The sequence below is a fragment of the Phaenicophaeus curvirostris genome, chromosome 19 (genome assembly GCF_032191515.1).
Source record: "Phaenicophaeus curvirostris isolate KB17595 chromosome 19, BPBGC_Pcur_1.0, whole genome shotgun sequence".
In the NCBI taxonomy this organism is placed as follows: Eukaryota; Metazoa; Chordata; class Aves; order Cuculiformes; family Cuculidae; genus Phaenicophaeus; species Phaenicophaeus curvirostris.
The window spans coordinates 7,984,044-8,003,650 of NC_091410.1; the positions used below are offsets into that span (position 1 = coordinate 7,984,044).

General features: G+C 62.8%; 1 protein-coding gene across 2 annotated transcripts; it reads right to left on the reverse strand.

Annotated features, from left to right (window-relative positions):
- Positions 1–10,230: 10,230 nt before the first annotated feature.
- Positions 10,231–19,266, reverse strand: SLC25A10 (solute carrier family 25 member 10). Of its 2 annotated transcripts, XM_069872827.1 has the most exons (11): positions 19,163–19,266; positions 15,838–15,957; positions 15,557–15,671; positions 14,598–14,646; positions 13,988–14,029; positions 12,929–12,972; positions 12,563–12,633; positions 12,367–12,459; positions 12,042–12,119; positions 11,648–11,704; positions 10,986–11,233 (listed from the first exon to the last, which is right to left on the reverse strand). In XM_069872827.1, the coding sequence occupies exons 1-11, from the start codon at positions 19,250–19,252 to the stop codon at positions 11,132–11,134; spliced, it is 861 nt and encodes a 286-aa protein (XP_069728928.1). In that variant the 5' UTR covers positions 19,253–19,266; the 3' UTR covers positions 10,986–11,131. The 2 variants fall into 2 exon arrangements, with proteins under 2 accessions (XP_069728927.1, XP_069728928.1); XM_069872826.1 differs by lacking the exons at positions 12,929–12,972; positions 13,988–14,029; positions 14,598–14,646; ... (1 more) ...; positions 15,838–15,957; positions 19,163–19,266 and having other exon boundaries at positions 10,231–11,233; positions 12,563–12,607.
- Positions 19,267–19,607: the final 341 nt, after the last annotated feature.

The following is a 19,607-nucleotide window of genomic DNA, read 5'->3' on the forward strand; positions in this document are numbered from 1 at the left end:
CGCCCCCAGCCCTGGGCGAGCGCGGTGCCTGGTCTGACACGGCTTCCGGCAGCTTCCAGGCAAAGCCCAGCTCACGAGGCGCCGTAATTCTCTCCATCCCCCTAAGCCGGTTAAAAGGCTCCTGAGCAGGATTTCAGCTCTTCCAACAAGGGCCCATTCTGAGGGCAGCCCCACGGCCGTGTGGGGTGAGGACAGGTGAGCAAGCGAGGTGTGGGGACAGAGCAGAGAGCAGGTGCCACTGCGGACACCGCAGCATCATCTTCCCCTGCATCCCCCCTGCCACTGCTCCCAGGACTCGCCATTCTGCTCGTGCCTATTTTTATCCCTGGGAAAGTCATGTTTCCTCCATGCAGACCCACTCGCCATGTCACAAGTGGCTGCCTGAGAACCTCATTAATCAGCACATGGGGCTCCAGATGCGGCTCGGGGAGCTGGACCTGCCGGCGCGCGCCTTATTTAGGCAGTCCCGGGACAGAAGGAGCTGTCTCGTGGGACAGAGCACGCTGGGTGGGCTCTGGGAACGGGGACTGTCGGTGGGCACGAGCTGATCCCCTGCCCACGCCCAGCATCCCTGTCCTCATCTCTCTGCCTACCCCTCAGCCCCACAACAGCATCTCTAACCTTGTGCCCCCCACCAGCCCCAACACCCCTGTATTGTCCTCCCAGCCTCATGCCAGCATCCCTACACTTGTCCCCGTGCCAGCTCCCTGTCAGCATCCCTGTGCCCCCCATCAGCCCCACGCCAGCAGATCTGTCCCTGTATCTCCACCAGTGCCACGCTAGCAGCCTTGTCCCTCCTGTCACCTCCCCATCAGCATCCTTGCCTCCCAGTCAGCCCCATACCAGCATCCCTGTCCGTCTATTCCCACCAGCCCCGTGCCAGCAGCCTTGTCCCCCTCATCAGCTCCCCACCAGCATCCCTGCCTCCCAATCAGCCCTATATCAGCATCCTTGTCCCACCAGCCCCATACCAGCAGCCTTGTCCCTCCTGTCACCTCCCCACCAGCATCCCTGCCCATCTATTCCCACCAGCCCCATACCAGAACCCATGTCCCCCTCAGCCCCCCAACATCCCTGTCCCCCCGATAAGCCCCGTGCCAGCATCCCCACCTGCCCATCCCACCACTGCCCGTGTTCCAGCCCCGTGGGAACCTCCTGGTACCCAGTCCCTGCCTGGAGCATCCCTGCCTCGAGAGGAAACCCTCCTCCCGGGTCAGCAGCGGACTGGCTGCCAGCCCCCTCTCCCCGGCGCGGGGAGGCAGCTTTGGGGCAGAGGTGTCTCTATTTTTAGCCTCTTGCATTGGGATTTAGCAGCAGGGAGGCCTCTGCCCTGCACTCCCCCCGGTTGGCAGCCGTTCCCCGGCCCCGGGGCTCAGCCGCGGCCAAGCTGGGCAGACTGCACTGGGTGAGGGGTCCTGGCGCGTGGGACCAGTCACGCTCCTCGCCTCCGGCACGGGGCTCCCCAATTCCCCGCGGGGCCCTGCCCAGGCCCTTTGCCCCAGCTGCCCGTGCTCCAGGGCCAGCCCCTGCTTCTCGCGGGAGAGGGACCCCCAGAGCTCGGCCGCCCCGCGGGGAGCTCTTGGAGATGGAGACGAGTGGGCGTGCGGGAGTAGCCATGGACCAGTTGTCTGTGGTTTGGCACCGGCAGCGGCAGGGAAGGAGCAGTGGTCAGGATCGTAGAATCATAAAATCACCAGGTTGGAAAGGACCCACTGGATCACCGAGTCCAACCATTCCCATCAATCACTAACCCATGTCCCTCAGCACCTTATCCACCTGTCCCTTAAACCCCTCCAGGGAAGGTGACTCAACCCCCTCCCTGGGCAGCCTGTTCCAGTGCACAATGACCCTTTCCATGAAATATTTTTTCCTGATATCCAGCCTGAACCTTCCCTGGTGGAGCTTGAGGCCATTCCCTCTCGTCCTGTCCCCTGTCACTTGGGAGAAGAGCCCTGCTCCCTGCTCTTCACAACCTCCTTCCAGGTAGCTGTAGGTGATGTTCAGGGATGGTGATGTCTGGGGAGCTCGGACTGCTGGCAGTGCCGGCATCAGTGCCCACAGCGCTCAGAGCAGCAGCCACTGCCGGCTGGATGTGCCACGGCCACCGGCATCTCCTGTGCCGTGCCCGCTGCTGCCAGAACAGCATCACAAAATGGACCCGGCTCCACATCACCACCTTCCCTCACCCTGCTGTGACTGACCAGCTCCTGGTGCCACGTTCCCCTGCCCCAGCAGCAAACCGGACGGTGGGGACCCTCCACCACCCTGAGCCGTGGGCAGCGGGTGCATCTGTGAGGGCTCACAGGGGACTTTTACCCCACGCTGGCGATCCCGTGTCATGGCTCTGCGGCTGCTGACCCCAGCGGAGGCCAGGCTCCAAACAACCGGCGCCACTGGTGAGGGAGACCTGGCGCTTGCGATGGGAAAGAAGGAAAGAGAAACCAGCCCTGGGACAGCTGCACCCACGAGGGAAAGGGTCAAAGCCAGCAGCCCCAGTGCTGGGAGGTGTCAGGCCCAGGCACCACCATCCACTCTTGGTGTGAGGGAGCGGGGTGGCCACTGGCTCCCACATTTCTGTGCTGAGCCCTCCTCGAGCCAGCGATGCCAAATCCTGCAGCGCCAGAGTAAGGACCCCTTCTCCCCCTGGAGCACAGAATCATAGAATCATAGAATCAGCAGGTTGGAAAAGACCCACAGGATCATCAAGTCCAACCATTCCCATCAATCACTAAACCATGTCCCTCAGCACCTCATCCACCTGCCCCTTAACCCCCTCCAGGGAAGGTGACTCAACCCCCTCCCTGGGCAGCCTGTTCCAGTGCCCAATGACCCTTTCCGTGAAATATTTTTTCCTAATGTTCAGCCTGAACCTCCCCTGGTGGAGCTTGAGGCCATTCCCTCTCGTCCTGTCCCCTGTCCCTTGGGAGAAGAGCCCACCTCTCTGCTCTGTTCCTCTGTGGCCCCCAGGGCTGCCCCTCCAACAGCTCAGGATCCAGCGGTTGGTGACACAACCTGGGGAGCGGACGTGGTGAGCCGAGTCCCAGCGCACACTCCACGTGCGAGGGACCGCGCTCCACATCTGGGATCGCTGCAGCCGATTGCTACACGGATCAGCGCCTCGGCGAAGCCTCCGCAGGGACACTCCTGGGCATCCGCAACGTGACCCGGGAGCACCCTGGTGCGGCCACAGCCTCGTCCCAGCACCGGGAGGCTGGCACAGCCCCGTGCCCATCACCGCACCGCTTGCTCCGGAGGCAGCGGCGGGGGCTGCGCCACTTCCAGGCGCAGGGATTAGCCCCCGGTGCACTAATGCAGCGCTTTCCACGGCTGGCTTGGCGTGGAGCTCCGAGCTACAAGCCAGCGCGGCAGGGGCTTCGGCACTTGGCAGGGGAGGGGACGGTGCCGGGCCAGGGCTGATGCAATGCCAGCGCCAGGCTGGCCCTGCGGAGCCTGCTCCACTTTCCACCCAGGACCCAGAAGAAGCGTTGGGGGTGATGGCCGCAGCGGAGAGGCCCAGGGGGTCTGACCTGCACCCTGTGCTGTCCCCAGCCATGTCCCTGCCCAGAGCTTGGGGGTGCCTCCCGTTCCCCACCTGCGACCCACAATCGCTGCAGCCTTCGCTACCGAGTGAGCACGGGGACCGTGGGCAGCGGAGGAGCAGCTGAACCGCCTGGAGCAGCCCTCGCGCCGCTCAGAGCAGCAGCACATGGAGAGGAAGCCAACCTCACCAGGCACCGACGATGTCGGATTCTGTGTTGCTCTGGACCAAGAAAACCTAAACCAACTCTGGCAGCGGTTTTGTCAACGGCAGCGGAGGATGCGAACGAGCCTCCCTCGCCCCCACGCTGCCAGGACCAACGCTCTGCGTCGCCTCTGCAGCTGCTGAGAGTCTGAACGGGATGGTCAAGGGATCTCCCACAGGTGCCCAGCACCAGAGAGGGAGCGTGGGCTGCAAGCAAGCCCCGCTGGCAGCCAAGGGCTGAGCCCAGGGGGTCCTGGCTCGTGGAAACAGCTTTTCCTTGTTCATTACCACATCACATGAAACCCTGTAAATATGGGAGGATGTCACAAGCAACACAGCGTGACACGTGTGCTTAGCGTGTCACAGGGGAAGCGCAGGACTGGGAAAAGCCGAGGAAAAGGTCAGTGCAGACAGGCGTGTGCACACACGCGCCCGCTCTGGGAGCCCAGCACCCGCCTCCCCGCAGCAGCTCCTGACACCAAGGGGACACTGCGGCCACCACGCAGCCCAGGAAAACATCCCGGGACCTCGGCGAGGAGCCAGCCCAAACCTCGCTGAGCCTGGATGCAGATGTGCAAGCGACGCTGTGCCCAGCAGCCCGTCCTGGCAGGCTCCGAGGTGCCCGCAGCCCCTGGGCGCAGCCAAGCACCAGGGTCCGCCGGCACCTGCTGCATGTAGCCAACGTCCCTCCAGGCTTGGGATGGATGGACGAGGCCGTAGGGGACACAGGACACAGCAGGACAAAGCAAAGTGCCTGTCCCATCTCCCCTTGCCCCCACCTCTACGTGGTGCAGCGAGGTGCAGGGAGCAGCGCTGAGCCTGGCGGCTGCTCTCAGCCCTGCGCTGCGGTCACATTTTTTCATTAACTATTTTTAATCCACATTTTGCCTCTTTTTTTTTTCCATTCAGCTTTTTTTCTTTTTTTTTTTTTTTTCCCCTCTCCAGGCAAAACAACATTAAAAAAAAAGAATAAAAAAAATCCACACCGCAGCGTGCAGAACGGAGAAGGGATTGGTGGGAAGGACACGGGGTGGCAGCTGGGGCGGCACTAACGTGCCGAGGAGGGGGTCCTGCGGGCCCTAAATTTTCCTGTTGATGCTCAGATGAAGCTGCGGAAAGCACAAGGGCAACCGCTGAATCCCACACGGGTCAGGACACCCCCAAAACGAGCAGCCGAGCATCCTCCGCCACGGCTCACAGGGTGACAGCGGCGTGTCCAGAATTGGAATAATCGGTTGGAAAAGACCCACTGGATCATTGAGTCCAACCATTCCCATCAAACACGAACCCAAGCCCCTCAGCACCTCATTTTTCCCCACCCGGGGGTGGGGGGGGGGAGATGCCAGGCTGGAAAAACACATCGCCAGGCAAGACCGGGGGGTCCCGGAGATGCGCTGGCAAGCGGGAGGGTGCAAGGTCACATACCCGACATGTCCCGGTTAAACAAAAGCCGTTTACCAATACCGTGTTGACACAGCGGAGCTCGGGACAGAGTCACAAAGGGCACTCGCAGCGGCCCCCGCGGGGACCGGGGAGAGGGGAAAGCGACCCCCTCGACGGCAAAACCACCGGGGACCGACGGCACCGGGATGGAGGCGGGGGGGGGTGACACAAGGATCAGCCTTCACCGAGGGGATCAGCCCCCTCTAAGCCCCGGGACAGGCTCCGGTTGGGTTGGAAGCGGGGATCTGCGCATCCCTCCCCCCCCCCCACCAACAACCAGCAGCCCCGACGCCACGGGGATGGGCGCCGCCTCCCTTCTCTTTCTCTCCCCGGTGTCCGTACCTGTCGGAGCGGCGCTGGCGGCTTCTCCCCGCAGCATCTCGGGGTTAACCGGCCCCGGCACCGCCGGCACCGGCCGCTCCGCTGGAAAGTTTCGCTGGAGCGGCGGCGGCGGCTCCTCCGAGGGGGGAGGGACCGAACCGGGGGGAGGGACCGAGAGCCGCAGCCCCGCTCCTCCCGCCGCCCCGGGGACCCCCCGCCCCGCGGCACCGCTCCCACTGGCCACCAGCGGCACCGGACTGGCCACCAGTGGGACTCACAGACCACCAGCGGGATTGTACTGGCCACCAGTGGGACCCACTGGCCACCAGCAGGACCATACTTGCCACCAGCAGGGTTGTACTGGCCACCAGTGGGACCCACTGGCCACCAGCAGGACCCACTGGCCACCAGCAGGACCGTACTTGCCACCAGCAGGATTGTACTGGCCACCAGTGGCATGGTACCAGCCACCAGCGGGACCATACTGGCCACCAGTGGGACCCACTGGACATCAATGGGATCCACAGGCTACCAGTGGGACCGTACTGGCCACCAGTGGGACCACACTGGCCACCAGTGGGACCCACTGGACATCAATGGGATCCACAGGCCACCAGTGGGACCGTACTGGCCACCAGTGGGACACTACCAGCCACTAGTGGCACCCACTGGCCACCAATGGGACTGTACTGGCCACCAGCGAGACCGTACTGGCCACCAATGGGACTGTACTGGCCACCAGCGAAACCGTACTGGCCACCAGTGGGACCATAGTGGCCACTAGTGGGACGGTACTAGCCACCAGTGGGACCCACTGGCCACCAGCAGGACCATAATGGCCACCAGTGGGACAGAACCAGCCACCAGTGGGACTCACAGGCCACCAGTGGGATTGTACTGGCCACCAGTGGGACTCACAGGCCACCAGTAGAACTCAGATATCACCAGTGGGATTGGACTGGCCACCAGCAGTATTGTACTAGCCACCCGTGGGACCTACCAGACACCAGTGGGGCCATACTGGCCACTAGTGGGATGGTACTAGCCACCAGCAGGACTGTACTGGCCACTAGTGGCACCCACTGGCCACCAGCAGGACTGTACTGGCCACCAGTAGGACCATAGTGGCTGCCAGTGGGAATCACAGGCCACCAGCAGGACCGTACTGGCCACCAGTGGGATTGTACTGGCCACCAATGGGACGGTACCAGCCACCAGTGGGACCCACTGGCCCCCAATAGGACCCACAAGCCACCAGCAGGACACACCAGTGGGACCGTACCAGCCAACAGCGGGACAGACAGCGCTGGCTGGGACACCACCAGACCCCTGAAAATAGAATTTGGGGATATTTTAGAGTAAATTAAAAAAAAAAAAAAAAAGAGAAAAAGGAAACCAACCAACCCAAACCCTCAGCCAGTCGAACAGGAGGCTCACCAGAGGAAAGCCCAAACGACGCTCAATATTTCTAAAATGCGGGTCAGCTAAAATATTTTTAAATAATCACATTATGTCTTTTTCTATTACTAGAGTATTTGCTTGTTTCTGTATCTGTTCACTGAAAATTATATTATCCTCTCTATTCATCCAGCCACTCTCAGACGCGCCTCTCCCGCTCTGCTGCAAAGTATTTCAGAAGTGGTTGAATCCGAGGGAATAAATAAGAGAAGATGGGGGGGTGGGGCTGGGGGCTCCACCAGCCACCAGTGGGACTGTACTGGCCACCAATGGGACTGTACTGGCCACCAGCAGGATCCACCGGCCACCAGTGGGACCCACTGGGGGTCACTGTTGAGTACTGGAATGCAATGGGAGGCACTGGGATGCATTTGGAGGGCACTGGGAAACACTGGGAGGACACTGGGATGTACTGGGAGTAACTGGGAGGATACTGGGATGCACTGGGTGTCACTGGGATGCACTGAGAGGGTGCTGGTAATGGGCTGAGGGTCACTTGGCAGCACTGATGTTGCACAGGGTTGCACTGGGAGGGCACTTGGAAGGGACTGGGAGTCACTAGGAAGCACTGCTAGTCACTGGGGGGTCACTGGGAAACACTGGGATTCATTGGGACAGACTGGGATTCACTGGGATGGCACTGCGTCGCACTGGGAGTTGCTGGGGAGCACTGGGAATCACTGGGACGCAGAGGGAGGGCAATAGGAAACACTGGGAGTCACCGGGATGAACTGGGAATCACTGGGACGTGCTGGAAGGGCCTTGGGATGCACTGGGAGGGCACCTGGACGCACTGGGATGCACTGGGGGGGCACTGGGGTGCAGCGAGAGCCACTGGGATGCAGCGGGAGGGCTATAGGAAACACTGGGAGTGACTGGGATGAACTGGGAGTCACTGGGACGCGCTGGGATGGCACTGGGACACACTGGATTGCACTAGGGGGGCACTTGGATGCACGGGGGAGGCACTGGATTGCACTAGGAGGCACTGGGGGGCACTAGGATGCATTGAGGGGGCACTGGGACACAGTGGGAGCCACCGGGATGCAGCAGGAGGGCGATAGGAAACACTGGGAGTGACTGGGATGAACTGGGAGTCACTGGGATGCGCTGGGATGACACTGGGACACACTGGATTGCACTAGGGGGGCACTTGGACGCACCGGGGAGGCACTGGGATGCACTAGGAGGCACTGGGGGGGCACTAGGATGCATTGAGGGGGCACTGGGACGCAGTGGGAGCCACTGGGATGCAGTGGGAGGGCGATAGGAAACACTGGGAGTCACTGGGATGAACTGGGAGTCACTGGGACGTGCTGGGATGGCACTGGGACACACTGGGATGCACTAGGGGGGCACTTGGATGCACGGGGGAGGCACTGGATTGCACTAGGAGGCACTGGGGGGCACTAGGATGCATTGAGGGGGCACTGGGACACAGTGGGAGCCACTGGGATGCAGCAGGAGGGCGATAGGAAACACTGGGAGTGACTGGGATGAACTGGGAGTCACTGGGATGCGCTGGGATGGCACTGGGACACACTGGGTTGCACTAGGGGGGCACTTGGACGCACTGGGGAGGCACTGGGATGCACTAGGAGGCACTGGGGGGGCACTAGGATGCATTGAGGGGGCACTGGGACGCAGTGGGAGCCACTGGGATGCAGTGGGAGGGCGATAGGAAACACTGGGAGTCACTGGGATGAACTGGGAGTCACTGGGACGTGCTGGGATGGCACTGGGACACACTGGGTTGCACTAGGGGGGCACTTGGACGCACCGGGGAGGCACTGGGATGCACTAGGAGGCACTGGGGGGGCACTAGGATGCATTGAGGGGGCACTGGGACGCAGTGGGAGCCACTGGGATGCAGCGGGAGGGCGATAGGAAACACTGGGAGTCACCGGGATGAACTGGGAGTCACTGGGACGTGCTGGAATGGCCCTGGGATGCACTGGGAGGGCACCTGGACACACTGGGATGCACTGCGGGGGGCACTGGGATGCAGCGAGAGCCACTGGGATGCAGCGGGAGGGCTATAGGAAACACTGGGAGTTACTGGGATGAACTGGGAGTCACTGGGAAGTGCTGGATTGGCACCTGGACACACTGGGATGCACTGTGGGGGGGGTACTGGGATGCAGTGGGAGGCACTGGGGGTCACTGGGGAGCGCTAGGAGGGCACGCTTGAGCCACCTGGAAATTCCCTGGTTGGCAAGAGCTGGAGGCGGCCGGCTCCATCGCTACCCTGGCACCTGCCAGCCCGAGGACGGTGGCCAAGTGGCCCCGGGCACAAGCCCCCAGAGCCCCGGCCGGAGCCAGGCAGCCCCCAGCCCCTCGGGAGGGCTCCACTCACCTGCCCGCGGCTCTCGCCCGCTGCCAGGCCCAGCAACAAAGCGGCGGTGGCAGCCAGCATCATTAGGCTTCGTTAAGGTGACGAGCTTTCACTTCGCCGCCGACCCAGGCTGGCTCCGTTCCGCCTGCCGGAGCCCAATTAGTGTCACAGGCAGGAAGGCGGCTCCCGCGCCAAGGGGCACCCGGGCACCCCAGGCCGAGACCGGGAACCCTCGGGGCGCCCTTGGCTGGGGGAGGACACCCCAACTTAGCCAAGAGAGACAAACTCTGCTCTCCCTGCTCCGCTAGTGGGGAGCTCAACACCCAGTTTGAGCCTTTTACTCAGCACTGGTGAGACCGCTCCTCGAATCCTGGGGTCAGTTCTGGGCTCCTCACCACAAGAAGGATGTTGAGGCTCTGGAGCGAGTCCAGAGAAGAGCAACGAAGCTGGTGAGGGGGCTGGAGAACAGGCCTTATGAGGAACGGCTGAGAGAGCTGGGGGTGTTTAGCCTGGGGAAGAGGAGGCTGAGGGGAGACCTCATTGCTCTCTCCAACTACCTGAAAGGAGGTTGTGGAGAGGAGGGAGCTGGGCTCTTCTCCCAAGTGACAGGGGACAGGACGAGAGGGAATGGCCTCAAGCTCCACCAGGGGAGGGTCAGGCTTGATATCAGGAAAAAATATTTCACGGAAAGGGTCATTGGGCACTGGCAGAGGCTGCCCAGGGAGGGGGTTGAGTCACCTTCCCTGGAGGGGTTTAAGGGACGGGTGGACGAAGCGCTGAGGGACATGGGTTAGTGATTGATGGGAACGGTTGGACTCGATCCAATGGGTCTTTTCTGACCTGCTGATTCTATGATTCTTAGGGAGCAAGAGGGGGCATCACATCCCCTCCGTGTCCCCCGAGCAGGACACCAGTCCCTGTGTTTGTTCCGCTATTTATTATATATTAATATCACAGATATTCCAGTTCTTTGATCCCTCGGGGCGCACAGGGCAGAGGGGCTGGTGCCTGCAGCCCCGGTGAGTGGGGCCAGCGTGGGGCGAGCAGCCTTGTACCGTCGAGGCCGGGGGCTGCTCTGGGGAAAATGAGGTGATGGAGCGATGCTGGACGGACGCTCCCTGCCGAGGCTGGAATCGGGGGATGCCGAGAAGGCAGCGGGTCCGCGGGCACGGCCTGCCGGGCGCTGGGGGACAGGGGAGCAGCTGCCAGCCTGGCCCCTCTTTGATCATCATTGGGGTGAGGCACAATCCCTGAAGAGCCCAGCAGCCGGCGGGTGCTGGGAAATTTTGGCTGAGCAGAAGAAAGGGGAGGGTTTGGGAGGCAGCGATGCCAGGCTGCCCAGGGGAGGAGGCATGAAGAGAAGCCAGAACCTCGTTGCACTAAACCAGCCGCTTGTGGGAAGAGGCTGGCGGCCAGCCCCGCGGTCCCCAGCAGCGTGGGCACCATTGGAGCTTGGAAACAGCCCCCCCCGGCCCTGCGAGCAGCCCCAGAGCTGGAAGGACAGACCCCTCCGTCCTGCCCAGGACGGCGCAGTCGTGCTCCTGGCAGTGCACAAGGGACAGGGCTGAGGGAGGAGAAGAAAAAGACCCCCAAACCAACAGTGCAAGAGGGGACAAGAGGCTCAAGAAAATCCCAGAGGTAATAGAGGTGCCCAGAAAAGAGAGAGGAGAGGGGAGTGGGACTGGCTGGCCACAGGCACGGACAAGGCACAGGAGCAGGGATGGGGGTAGCAGAGCGATGCTGGCCCCAGACAGCAGAGACGGGGTTTGGGATCTCGGTGGTGACCCCCACGCTCACCCCCCCGGGGTGGGGCAGGGTCCTGTCCCTCCTCCTCAGGTGATGACTTTGATCCCAAAATATTTGCGCAGTTGTTCCAAGAAGACAAAGGTGAGGACGGTGTGAGGAATGAGCCGGATGGCAGCGGGAACGAAGCCCTGGAAGGGGACAGCAAGAACAGGGAGTCAGCGGGAGCCTTGCCCTGGGCTTCCTTGCCAACAGCAACACAGGGAAGCAGCTTGCTGGGGATGCCGAGGAGCTGGGACTGCAGCATTGGAGAAGCTGCCACGGCAGCACAGGAGGCACCACAGCCACGGCTGTGCACGCAGAGCTCGGCATCATGCATCAGCCCCTCTGCCCCAAACACATCGGTGCTGGCGTCACCACCGCGTAGGCAGAATCTCAGAAGAAGCCGGGGTCAGATCCCACAGCCCCAGCTCAGAAGGGAGCTGGATGCTGCCTGGAGAAGACGATCAGACAGGCTCTAACTCGGAAAACGCCTGACTGACAGCGGCTCTCGCCTGGTCTCCCCCTACCAGCCTGTTCCACACATCCCCAGTCAGGAATGGAACCTTGTAGAAGGCGAGGGGGCCGAGCTTGGCAGTTTCCACGGCACAGTGAGTAACACCCTGCAGAGAGAGGGAGAGAGGTGAGGAGGTGTCAGGAGGGACAGTGTGCAAAGGGGACAGGACGAGAGGGAATGGCCTCAAGCTCCACCAGGGGAGGGTCAGGCTGGACATCAGGAAAAAATATTTCACGGAAAGAGTCATTGGGCACTGGCAGAGGCTGCCCAGGGAGGGGGTTGAGGCACCTTCCCTGGAGGGGTTTAAGGGACGGGTGGATGAGGTGCTGAGGGACATGGTTTAGTGATTGATGGGAATGGTTGGACTCGATGATCCAGTGGGTCTCTTCCAACTTAGTGATTCCATGAGGGGCAGCAGTGAGGTGGGCAGGGTGGGTACGCACCCGGTACTCCCCCTGGGAGTTCATGAGGCGGGTCTTGAGCACGTCGAGGGGCTGGCACAGGAATGTGGCACATCCACCCTGCGGAGAGTCAGCAGCGGTCAGCAGCTCCGGCTCACGGAGGAGACCCAGGTGCCAGCGACTGGCACGGTCACTGCAGAGACCCAGAGCCCTGCCCCACGCCAGGAGCCCCACAGGAGCCTCTGTGTCCAGCCCTGCTTCTTCAGAGTCCAAAGAGGCAGCTCTGGCAGCCTCAGCCTGCAGTCCTGAGCCCGGCTGGATGCAAACCCCGTCCCAGCCCTGCCTCCCTGCACCCAGCCCTGCTCACAGCGATGAAGCTGGCCAAGAAGTGAGTGAAGATGTTGTCTGACAGCAACCCGGTCGCCAGAACCAGCTGCTTGGCTTGGTCATAACAGGAGAGCTGTGGAGACACAGCACATTAGTGACACGTCTCTACTCCTCACCACCCCAGGGACCACCCTATCCCTACCCCAGGCACTCGCTGAGCCGCAGAGCTGTCCTACCTGCCCCACGGTGACGAGGGCTCCGCGGCTGGATGCCATCGTAGCTCCCGAGAAGAGCTTCTTCAAGCCCTCTGCGGACAGACAGATTGGGATGAGCACAGTCCCGGGACATTCATAGAATCACAGAATCACCAGGTTGGAAAGGACCCACTGGATCATCCAGTCCAACCATCCCCATCAATCACTAAACCATGCCCGCTTCCCCACAGCGGCTCCTGACAGGCTTCTCTTTTCCACCAGGGCTCGGACAGGCTGCCAGGCTCTCACTGGACCCACGGACACCGCGGCCGCCCTCCGTCCCCTCTCTGAGCCAGCATCGCTCCCTGTGCCGGCTCTCGGGGTCAGCGGGTTCCCCGGTGTGCTCACCTTCCCGGAGGACGCGGTACATGCCGTCCAGGGCATGGGAATAGCTGGAAGGAGAAAAGAAGACAAGGTGAAGCAGCCCTGAGCTTCAGCTCCTGGGGCACCGGACACCGGGTCGGTGCTGCCACCCCCCGGCCACGGGCAGCCCTGGACCGGGAGCTCCAGTGTCCCCAGGAGCCCTGGATCCCCCGATCCCCACTCTCTGCTCCCTCAGGAGTGCCGGTGTCCCCTGACCCTGGCTCTGCTCCCCATCTGGAGCTCTGGCCCCACTGGAGCCCCCTGCTCTGCTCTCCTGGGGAGCCCTGGCACCCCCTGATTTCCCCTCTGCTCCCCCCAGGAGCCCCAGCAACTCCTGACCTCCACTCCAGATCTCCCTGGAAGCCCCAGCACCCTTTGATCCCCCACTCTGATCCTCTCGGGAACTCTGGCACCCCTTTAACCCCTCGCTGTGGTCCCCTTGGGAACCCTGACACCCCCTGATCCCCTCTCTGCTTCCCCCCAGGAGCTCCTGCAACTCCTGACCTCCACTCCAGACTTCCCTGGAAGCCCCAGCATCCTTTGGTCCCCCATTCTGATCTGCTCAGGAGCCCCGACAGCCCCTGATCCCTTCTCTGCTCCCTTCAGGAGCTCCTGCAACTCCTGACCTCCACTTCAGATCTCCCTGGAAGCCCAAGCATCCTTTGATCCCCCACTCTGATCCTCTCGGGAACTCTGGCACCCCTTGAACCCCTTGCTGTGGTCCCCTTGGGAACCAGACTTTCCTGGAAGCTCCGACACCCCCTGATCCCCTCTCTGCTCCCCCCAAGAGCTCCTGCAACTCCTGACCTCCACTCCAGACCTCCCTGGAAGCCCCAGCACCCTTTGATCCCCGACCCTGATCCCCTCGGGAGCCCAGCCACCCCCCAGCCACCCTGCTTTGGTCCCTTCGGGATCCTTGGAAACCCCGTAACCCCTCGTCCAGTCCCCACCAGGAGCCCCAACCCCACTGGACATCCCCGTCCTGCTCCTCCAGGACCCTCAGCCTCCCCAGCGCTCGCTCTGGTCCCCTCAGTCCCCACTCACTTGCGCCGCAGGGCAGGCGGCTGCTTGACGTCGTTCTGCATCCTGGAAGGCAGAAAACACGGGGTGAGGAAGGGGCCAGTGACCTGCTGACCCCCGCCCCACAGATCACAGGATCACCAGGTTGGAAAAGACCCACTGGATCATCGAGTCCAACCATTCCCATCAATCACTAACCCATGTCCCTCAGCACCTCGTCCACCCGTCCCTTAAACACCTCCAGGGAAGGTGGCTCAACCCCCTCCCTGGGCAGCCTCTGCCAGTGCCCAATGACCCTTTCTGTGAAATATTTTTTCCTGATGTCCAGCCTGACCCTCCCCTGGTGGAGCTTGAGGCCGTTCCCTCTCGTCCTGTCAACATCATGGACAACATCCCCTGTTTGCAAAGGGGCGAGGACGCCGCCTCCAGCCCCACGTCCCCAGGGACACACAGGGGCTGGGGCCATCACACTGAGTGGTAGAACACCTTGAATCTTTCTAGGTACAGAGCCCCCTGAAGCACCTAGCCACAAGAGAAGCCAGGAATACAGGGAGCACACCAGCAGCCCAACTGCTGCTGCACGCCAGCCACAAACCTCCTTCACTGGCAGCACCGGGACGCAGGAAGAACTGACCTGACGTTCACCATGTCTGCCGGCGTCCCCACAAACCCACCAGTGAAACCTGCGGCCGAGGAAAAGCCGGGTGAATCATAGAATCACTAGGTTGGAAATGACCCACCAGATCATCGAGTCCAACCATTCCCATCAATCACTAACCCATGTCCCTCAGCACCTCGTCCACCTGTCTTTTAAACGCCTCCAGGGAAGGTGACTCAACCCCCTCCCTGGGCAGCCTCTGCCAGTGCCCAATGACCCTTTCTGTGAAAAACTTTTTCCTAATGTCCAGCCTGAACCTCCCCTGGTGGAGCTTGAGGCCATTCCCTCTCGTCCTGCCCCCTGTCACTTGGGAGAAGAGCCCAGCTCCCTCCTCTCCACAGCCTCCTCTCAGGTAGTTGGAGAGAGCAATGAGGTCTCCCCTCAGCCTCCTCTTCTCCAGGCTAAACACCCCCAGCTCTCTCAGCCGCTCCTCATAAGGCCTGTTCTCCAGCCCCTTCACCAGCTTTGTTGCTCTTCTCTGGACTCGCTCCAGAGCCTCAACATCCTTCTTGTGGTGAGGGGCCCAGAACTGAACACAGGATTCGAGGAGCGGTCTCACCAGTGTCGAGTCCAGAGGGAGAAGAACCTCCCTGGACCTGCTGGTCACACCGTTTCTGATCCAAGCCAAGATGCCCTTGGCCTTCTTGGCCACCTGGGCCACTGCTGGCTCATGTTCAGTCGCTGTCAACCAACACCCCCAGGTCCCTCTCCTCCAGGCAGCTTTCCAGCCAGGCTTCTCCTAGTCTGTAGCTGCTCAGGGTTGTTGTGCCCCAAGTGCAGGACCCGGCATTTGGTCTTGTTAAACCTCATGCCATTGGTCTCAGCCCAGCGGTCCAGCCTGTTCAGATCCCTGTGGAGCCTCCTTGCCCTCCACACTTCCACCAGCTTACCGGGACTGGGCAGGGGGATCCCCAGGGCCCCTCTCCCTCGCTCACCTCCCACCGCACCCAGCAGCACTTTCTGGTAGAAGGGAGGAGGCCCCTGGCTGCCCTGGCCCAGACGGTCCCTCGCGGTCTCGTAGATGGCAAAACGAGTCAAGGAATACGTCATCTGGAGGAGAAGGAGAACGTGCTGCTGCGTCCCGCTGGGCACCCGCCTCCCTGGCCGCCGCGGCTCAGGGCCGCCTGTCAGCTCCAGCCCGGTGTCAAGCGGGGACAGCGGGAGCTCCACGCTGGCCTCAGGGGACCAGAGGCCGCCCAGGCCCGGTGCCACTCACCTGCCGGCACAGCGAGGCGCTGAGCCCGTTGTAGAGAGCCAGGAAGCCGTCGGTGCGGATCACGCGCATCGCCATCCCCATCATCCGCATCTTCACCTCCTGCTGCGTCTGCAGGTGGACCTGGGGCAGAGTCGGGCAGCGTCAGCGCCACAGCTCAGCTCAGGGTTGATCAGAAATGCGAGAGCGCAGGGCAGCGGAGCAGAGACGCCAGCTCCAAAGTGCCCATCAGGGTAACTCGTTAGCACCGGCCCAAGAGCTTCCACGAGAACAGCAATAGCTCCAGGCTCCCCGCACCTAAGCAATACTGGGAAACCAGCCCAACCCAGTTGGCGTGGGGGCAGCGGAGGCTGGCACTGCCAGGGCTCCTGCCCACCCTCCCAGCTCGGTGACCTCCACAGCAGCGTCTTTTCCTCCAAGAAACCCACATCGGGGCAAGGAGGATGCAGAAAAAGGCAACTAACCAGCGCGGGTTTGCTCGGAGGGAGCACGCAGGTTGGGTGAACCCATGACACCCTCACCGCGCGAGGCAGTGAGGCCTCCAGAGGAACTTCCTCCTCCTGTCCGGACACGAGAATGGCAGATGCAGGAAGAAAACCCTGCAGCCCCGCTCACCAGCTCCAAATCCCTGCTCACCAGCTCCAAATCACCCCCCTGCCACAGCCGGGCGCTCCCCTTGCCAGTCACAGCAGCCCAGCGCTTCCCACCATCATCGGAGGGAGCGGTGGTGGGACCAGCAGGGATGGAAAAGCCATGCTGGCCAGTGCTGGAACGTGTTCTGAGAGCACCCGCCTGGCCTCACACTGCGAGGATCACGTGTGGATCAAAGGCCCCAGGAGATAAAATTAAAGGGAGCAAAGGGCCGCTGGCCGGGGACCAGATCTGGCTCCCGTTACAGAAGCCCCGGCACGGCCAGAGCGTGGGACGCACAGCAGGACGCTGGGAACAGCCTCTGGTGCAGGGCAGCAGCTGGAGAGCAAGGAAGGGACCTGCCTTTGACCCTGGCAGGAGGATTTCAAACATCAGGGACCACAGCTTGCAGCGAGCCGGGGAGCTGGGCAAGCGGCTTCCAGGCAGCCTGGGCAAAGGGATTGGGCAGGAAGGGCAGAGCCACGCTTGGAAGCATCCCAGAGGTGCAAGAAGGGCAGGCAGGTAGGGCAAAGCTGTGCTTGGAATCATCCCAGAGCTCCAGGTAGGGCAGAGCTGTGCTTGAAATGCATCCCAGAGCTCCAGAGAGGGCAGAGGCACGCTTGGAATCATCCCAGAGCTCCAGGAATAGCAGGCAGGTAGGGCAGAGCCACGCTTGGAATCATCCCAGAGCTCCAGGTAGGGCAGGCAGGTAGGGCAGAGCCATGCTTGGAAGCATCTCAGGGGTGCAAGAAGGGCAGAGCTGTGCTTGGAACCATCCCAGAGCTCCAGGTAGGGCAGAGCCACACTTGGAAGCATCCCAGAGCTCCATGAAGAGCAGGCAGGTAGGGCAAAGCTGTGTTTGGAACGATCCCAGAGCTGCAAGAAAGGCAGGCAGGTAGGGCAGAGCCACGTTTGGAAGCACCCTAGAGGTGCAAGAAGGGCAGAGCTGCGCTTGGAAGCATCCCAGAGCTCCAGGAAAAGCAGGCAGGTAGGGCAGAGCTGTGTTTGGAACCAGTCCAGAGCTGCAGGAAGGGCAGGCAGGCGGGTAAGGGAGGAGCTGCCTGTGGTCAGTGTGCCGTGGGCGGCCAGCGGCTGCGCAGGCTCCGGGGTTCTGGCAGTGCCGCGTGTGGCCGGGCTGGTTGGGGCCTCTCGCCAGGGCAAGGTCCAGAGGTCCAGCAGCAAAGAGCCCTTGGCCTCCTGCCCTGCCGGCCCCTGCGGCCCCTCATGCTTCCCTGCACCTGGGGAGCTCTGGGCCAAAGGCAGATCCGCGTTCGATATTCAGGTGTGAACCCTCTGGCAAAACCATCCGGCTGGCCTGGGCGGCTCACGGCCGCAGGGCACGGCGCGTGGGGATGCAGCCCAGAAGTCACACTGGCTCGGAGACAGCGGCGGACCTAGAGGCTTGTGCCAAGCTAATTCCCTTTCGGAGCGCCTTGCCAGGGCATCCTACACGAGCTCCCACAGGCTGCCAGCCGCCTCCGCTGGGCAGCCGGGCACGGCAACGGGCACTGGGGACACGGACCCCCCTGCCAGCGCTCACTCCTCTCCTGGGTTTGTGCCCGGTGCTTCTCCCGCTCTCCCTATTCGATGGGAAGGGGCTGCTCGTCCCTGGCTTCGCCCGCAGGCACGGCAGGGCCTGGGCTTGCTCTCCCCCTCCGCAGCCTGCCCGGCTGCCAGGCTCGTCACTGCTTGGCTGGCACACAAGGCTCCGGGCAGCGCTGGCATTGGCCCCGTCCGTGGGTGCTGGCAGCACGGGGCTGCGCGCGGCGCTCTTTGTGTGGGAGAAGGGATGCCAGGCTGTCCGTGGCGCCTAGGTGACATCTTGGCCCGAGGACATGGAGCCCAGTGGGCCCGTGGCCAATGTCACGGGCGGCGCAGCCACAGCCTGGGCAGGGCTCGCCAGGGCGTTCCCCGCAGCCCCCCGAGTCGGCTCCCCAAGCTCCTGATGCCCTCAGCCTCACGCCTGCCCCCTCACATGCCCACCTGCCCCTGGGCTGGGTTGGTGCCCCCTCTGCCCTGTCCCTGGGCTCCTCCATCCCTGCCTCCTCCCCGCTGTGTCCCCAGGTACCCTCTTCCCTGTCCCCTTACTGCTGTGTCCCCAGGGCCCACAGCTGTCCTCCCCCTTGCCCTGTGCTTTCACCTCCACGTCCCCAAGCCCCCTTTCTCTATCCCTTCATCACCGTGTCCTCAGGCTCCCCAACCCCTCACTGCTGTCCCCTTGCCACTGCGTCCCCAGCCCCCTCAGTCCCTGTGTCCTCACCACCGTGTCCCCAAGCCCCACAACCATCTACCTCCATCCTTGTCCCCTCACCTCCACGTCCCTGGTCCCCCTCACCCCTCATCGCTGTGACCCCTGCTCCCCCTGCCCCCTCACTGCCGTGTCCCCAGCCCCTACACTGGCCCCCCAGCCCAGTCTCCTCACCTCCATGTCCTCGCCCCCCCGTCCCCGTCCCCATCTCCCCCTCCCCAGTCCCTGTCCCCTCCCCTCCTTGTCCCCAGGCCCCGCAGCCGGCTCCCTCCGTCTCTATCCCCTCTCCTCCGCATCCCCGGCTCCCCTTTCACCCCCAGCCCTCCCCAGCCGCCCCTTCCTCCCGGAGCCCCGCACGCCCGGTTCCTTCCCCACCGCCCTCTCTGCCCCTCGCCGCCTCTCCCCGCCTCCCCCGCGGCCCCTCAGCGCCGCTCCCCGCTCTCCCCGCACCTTCAGCAGGTCCAGCGGGTGGGTGCAGCAAGCGGCGCCGCACGAAGCGAGGCCCCCGAAATACCAGCGCGATACACGCCGCTCCGCCATCGGCCCCGCTCCGCGCTCAGGCCACGCCCCCTCGGGCAGAGACCACGCCCCCTCCCATTGATACACGCCCCTCGCCCGGGCTAAGCCACGCCCCCTCCCATTGATACACGCCCCTCGCCCGGGCTAAGCCACGCCCCCTCCCATTGATACACGCCCCTCGCCCGGGCTAAGCCACGCCCCCTCCCATTGATACACGCCCCTCGCCTGGGATAAGCCACGCCCCCTCCCATTGATACACGCCCCTCGCCCGGGCTAAGCCACGCCCCCTCCCATTGAAAATACGACAGCTCGCCCTTAAGCCACGCCCCCGCCTGAAAGCCACGCCCCCATCACCGGAGGCCACGCCCCCTCCGGC

Coding starts and splice junctions, on each gene's coding strand:
- SLC25A10 (XM_069872826.1), bottom strand. CDS start 12,114: ATGTGCCACATTCCTGTGCCAGCCCCTCGACGTGCTCAAGACCCGCCT. Junction 11,705..12,041: donor ACTCCCAGGGGGAGTACCGG/GTGCGTACCCAC, acceptor CTCTCTCTGCAG/GGTGTTACTCACTGTGCCGT. Junction 11,234..11,647: donor GCCCCCTCGCCTTCTACAAG/GTTCCATTCCTG, acceptor GTCCCCTTCCAG/GGCTTCGTTCCCGCTGCCAT.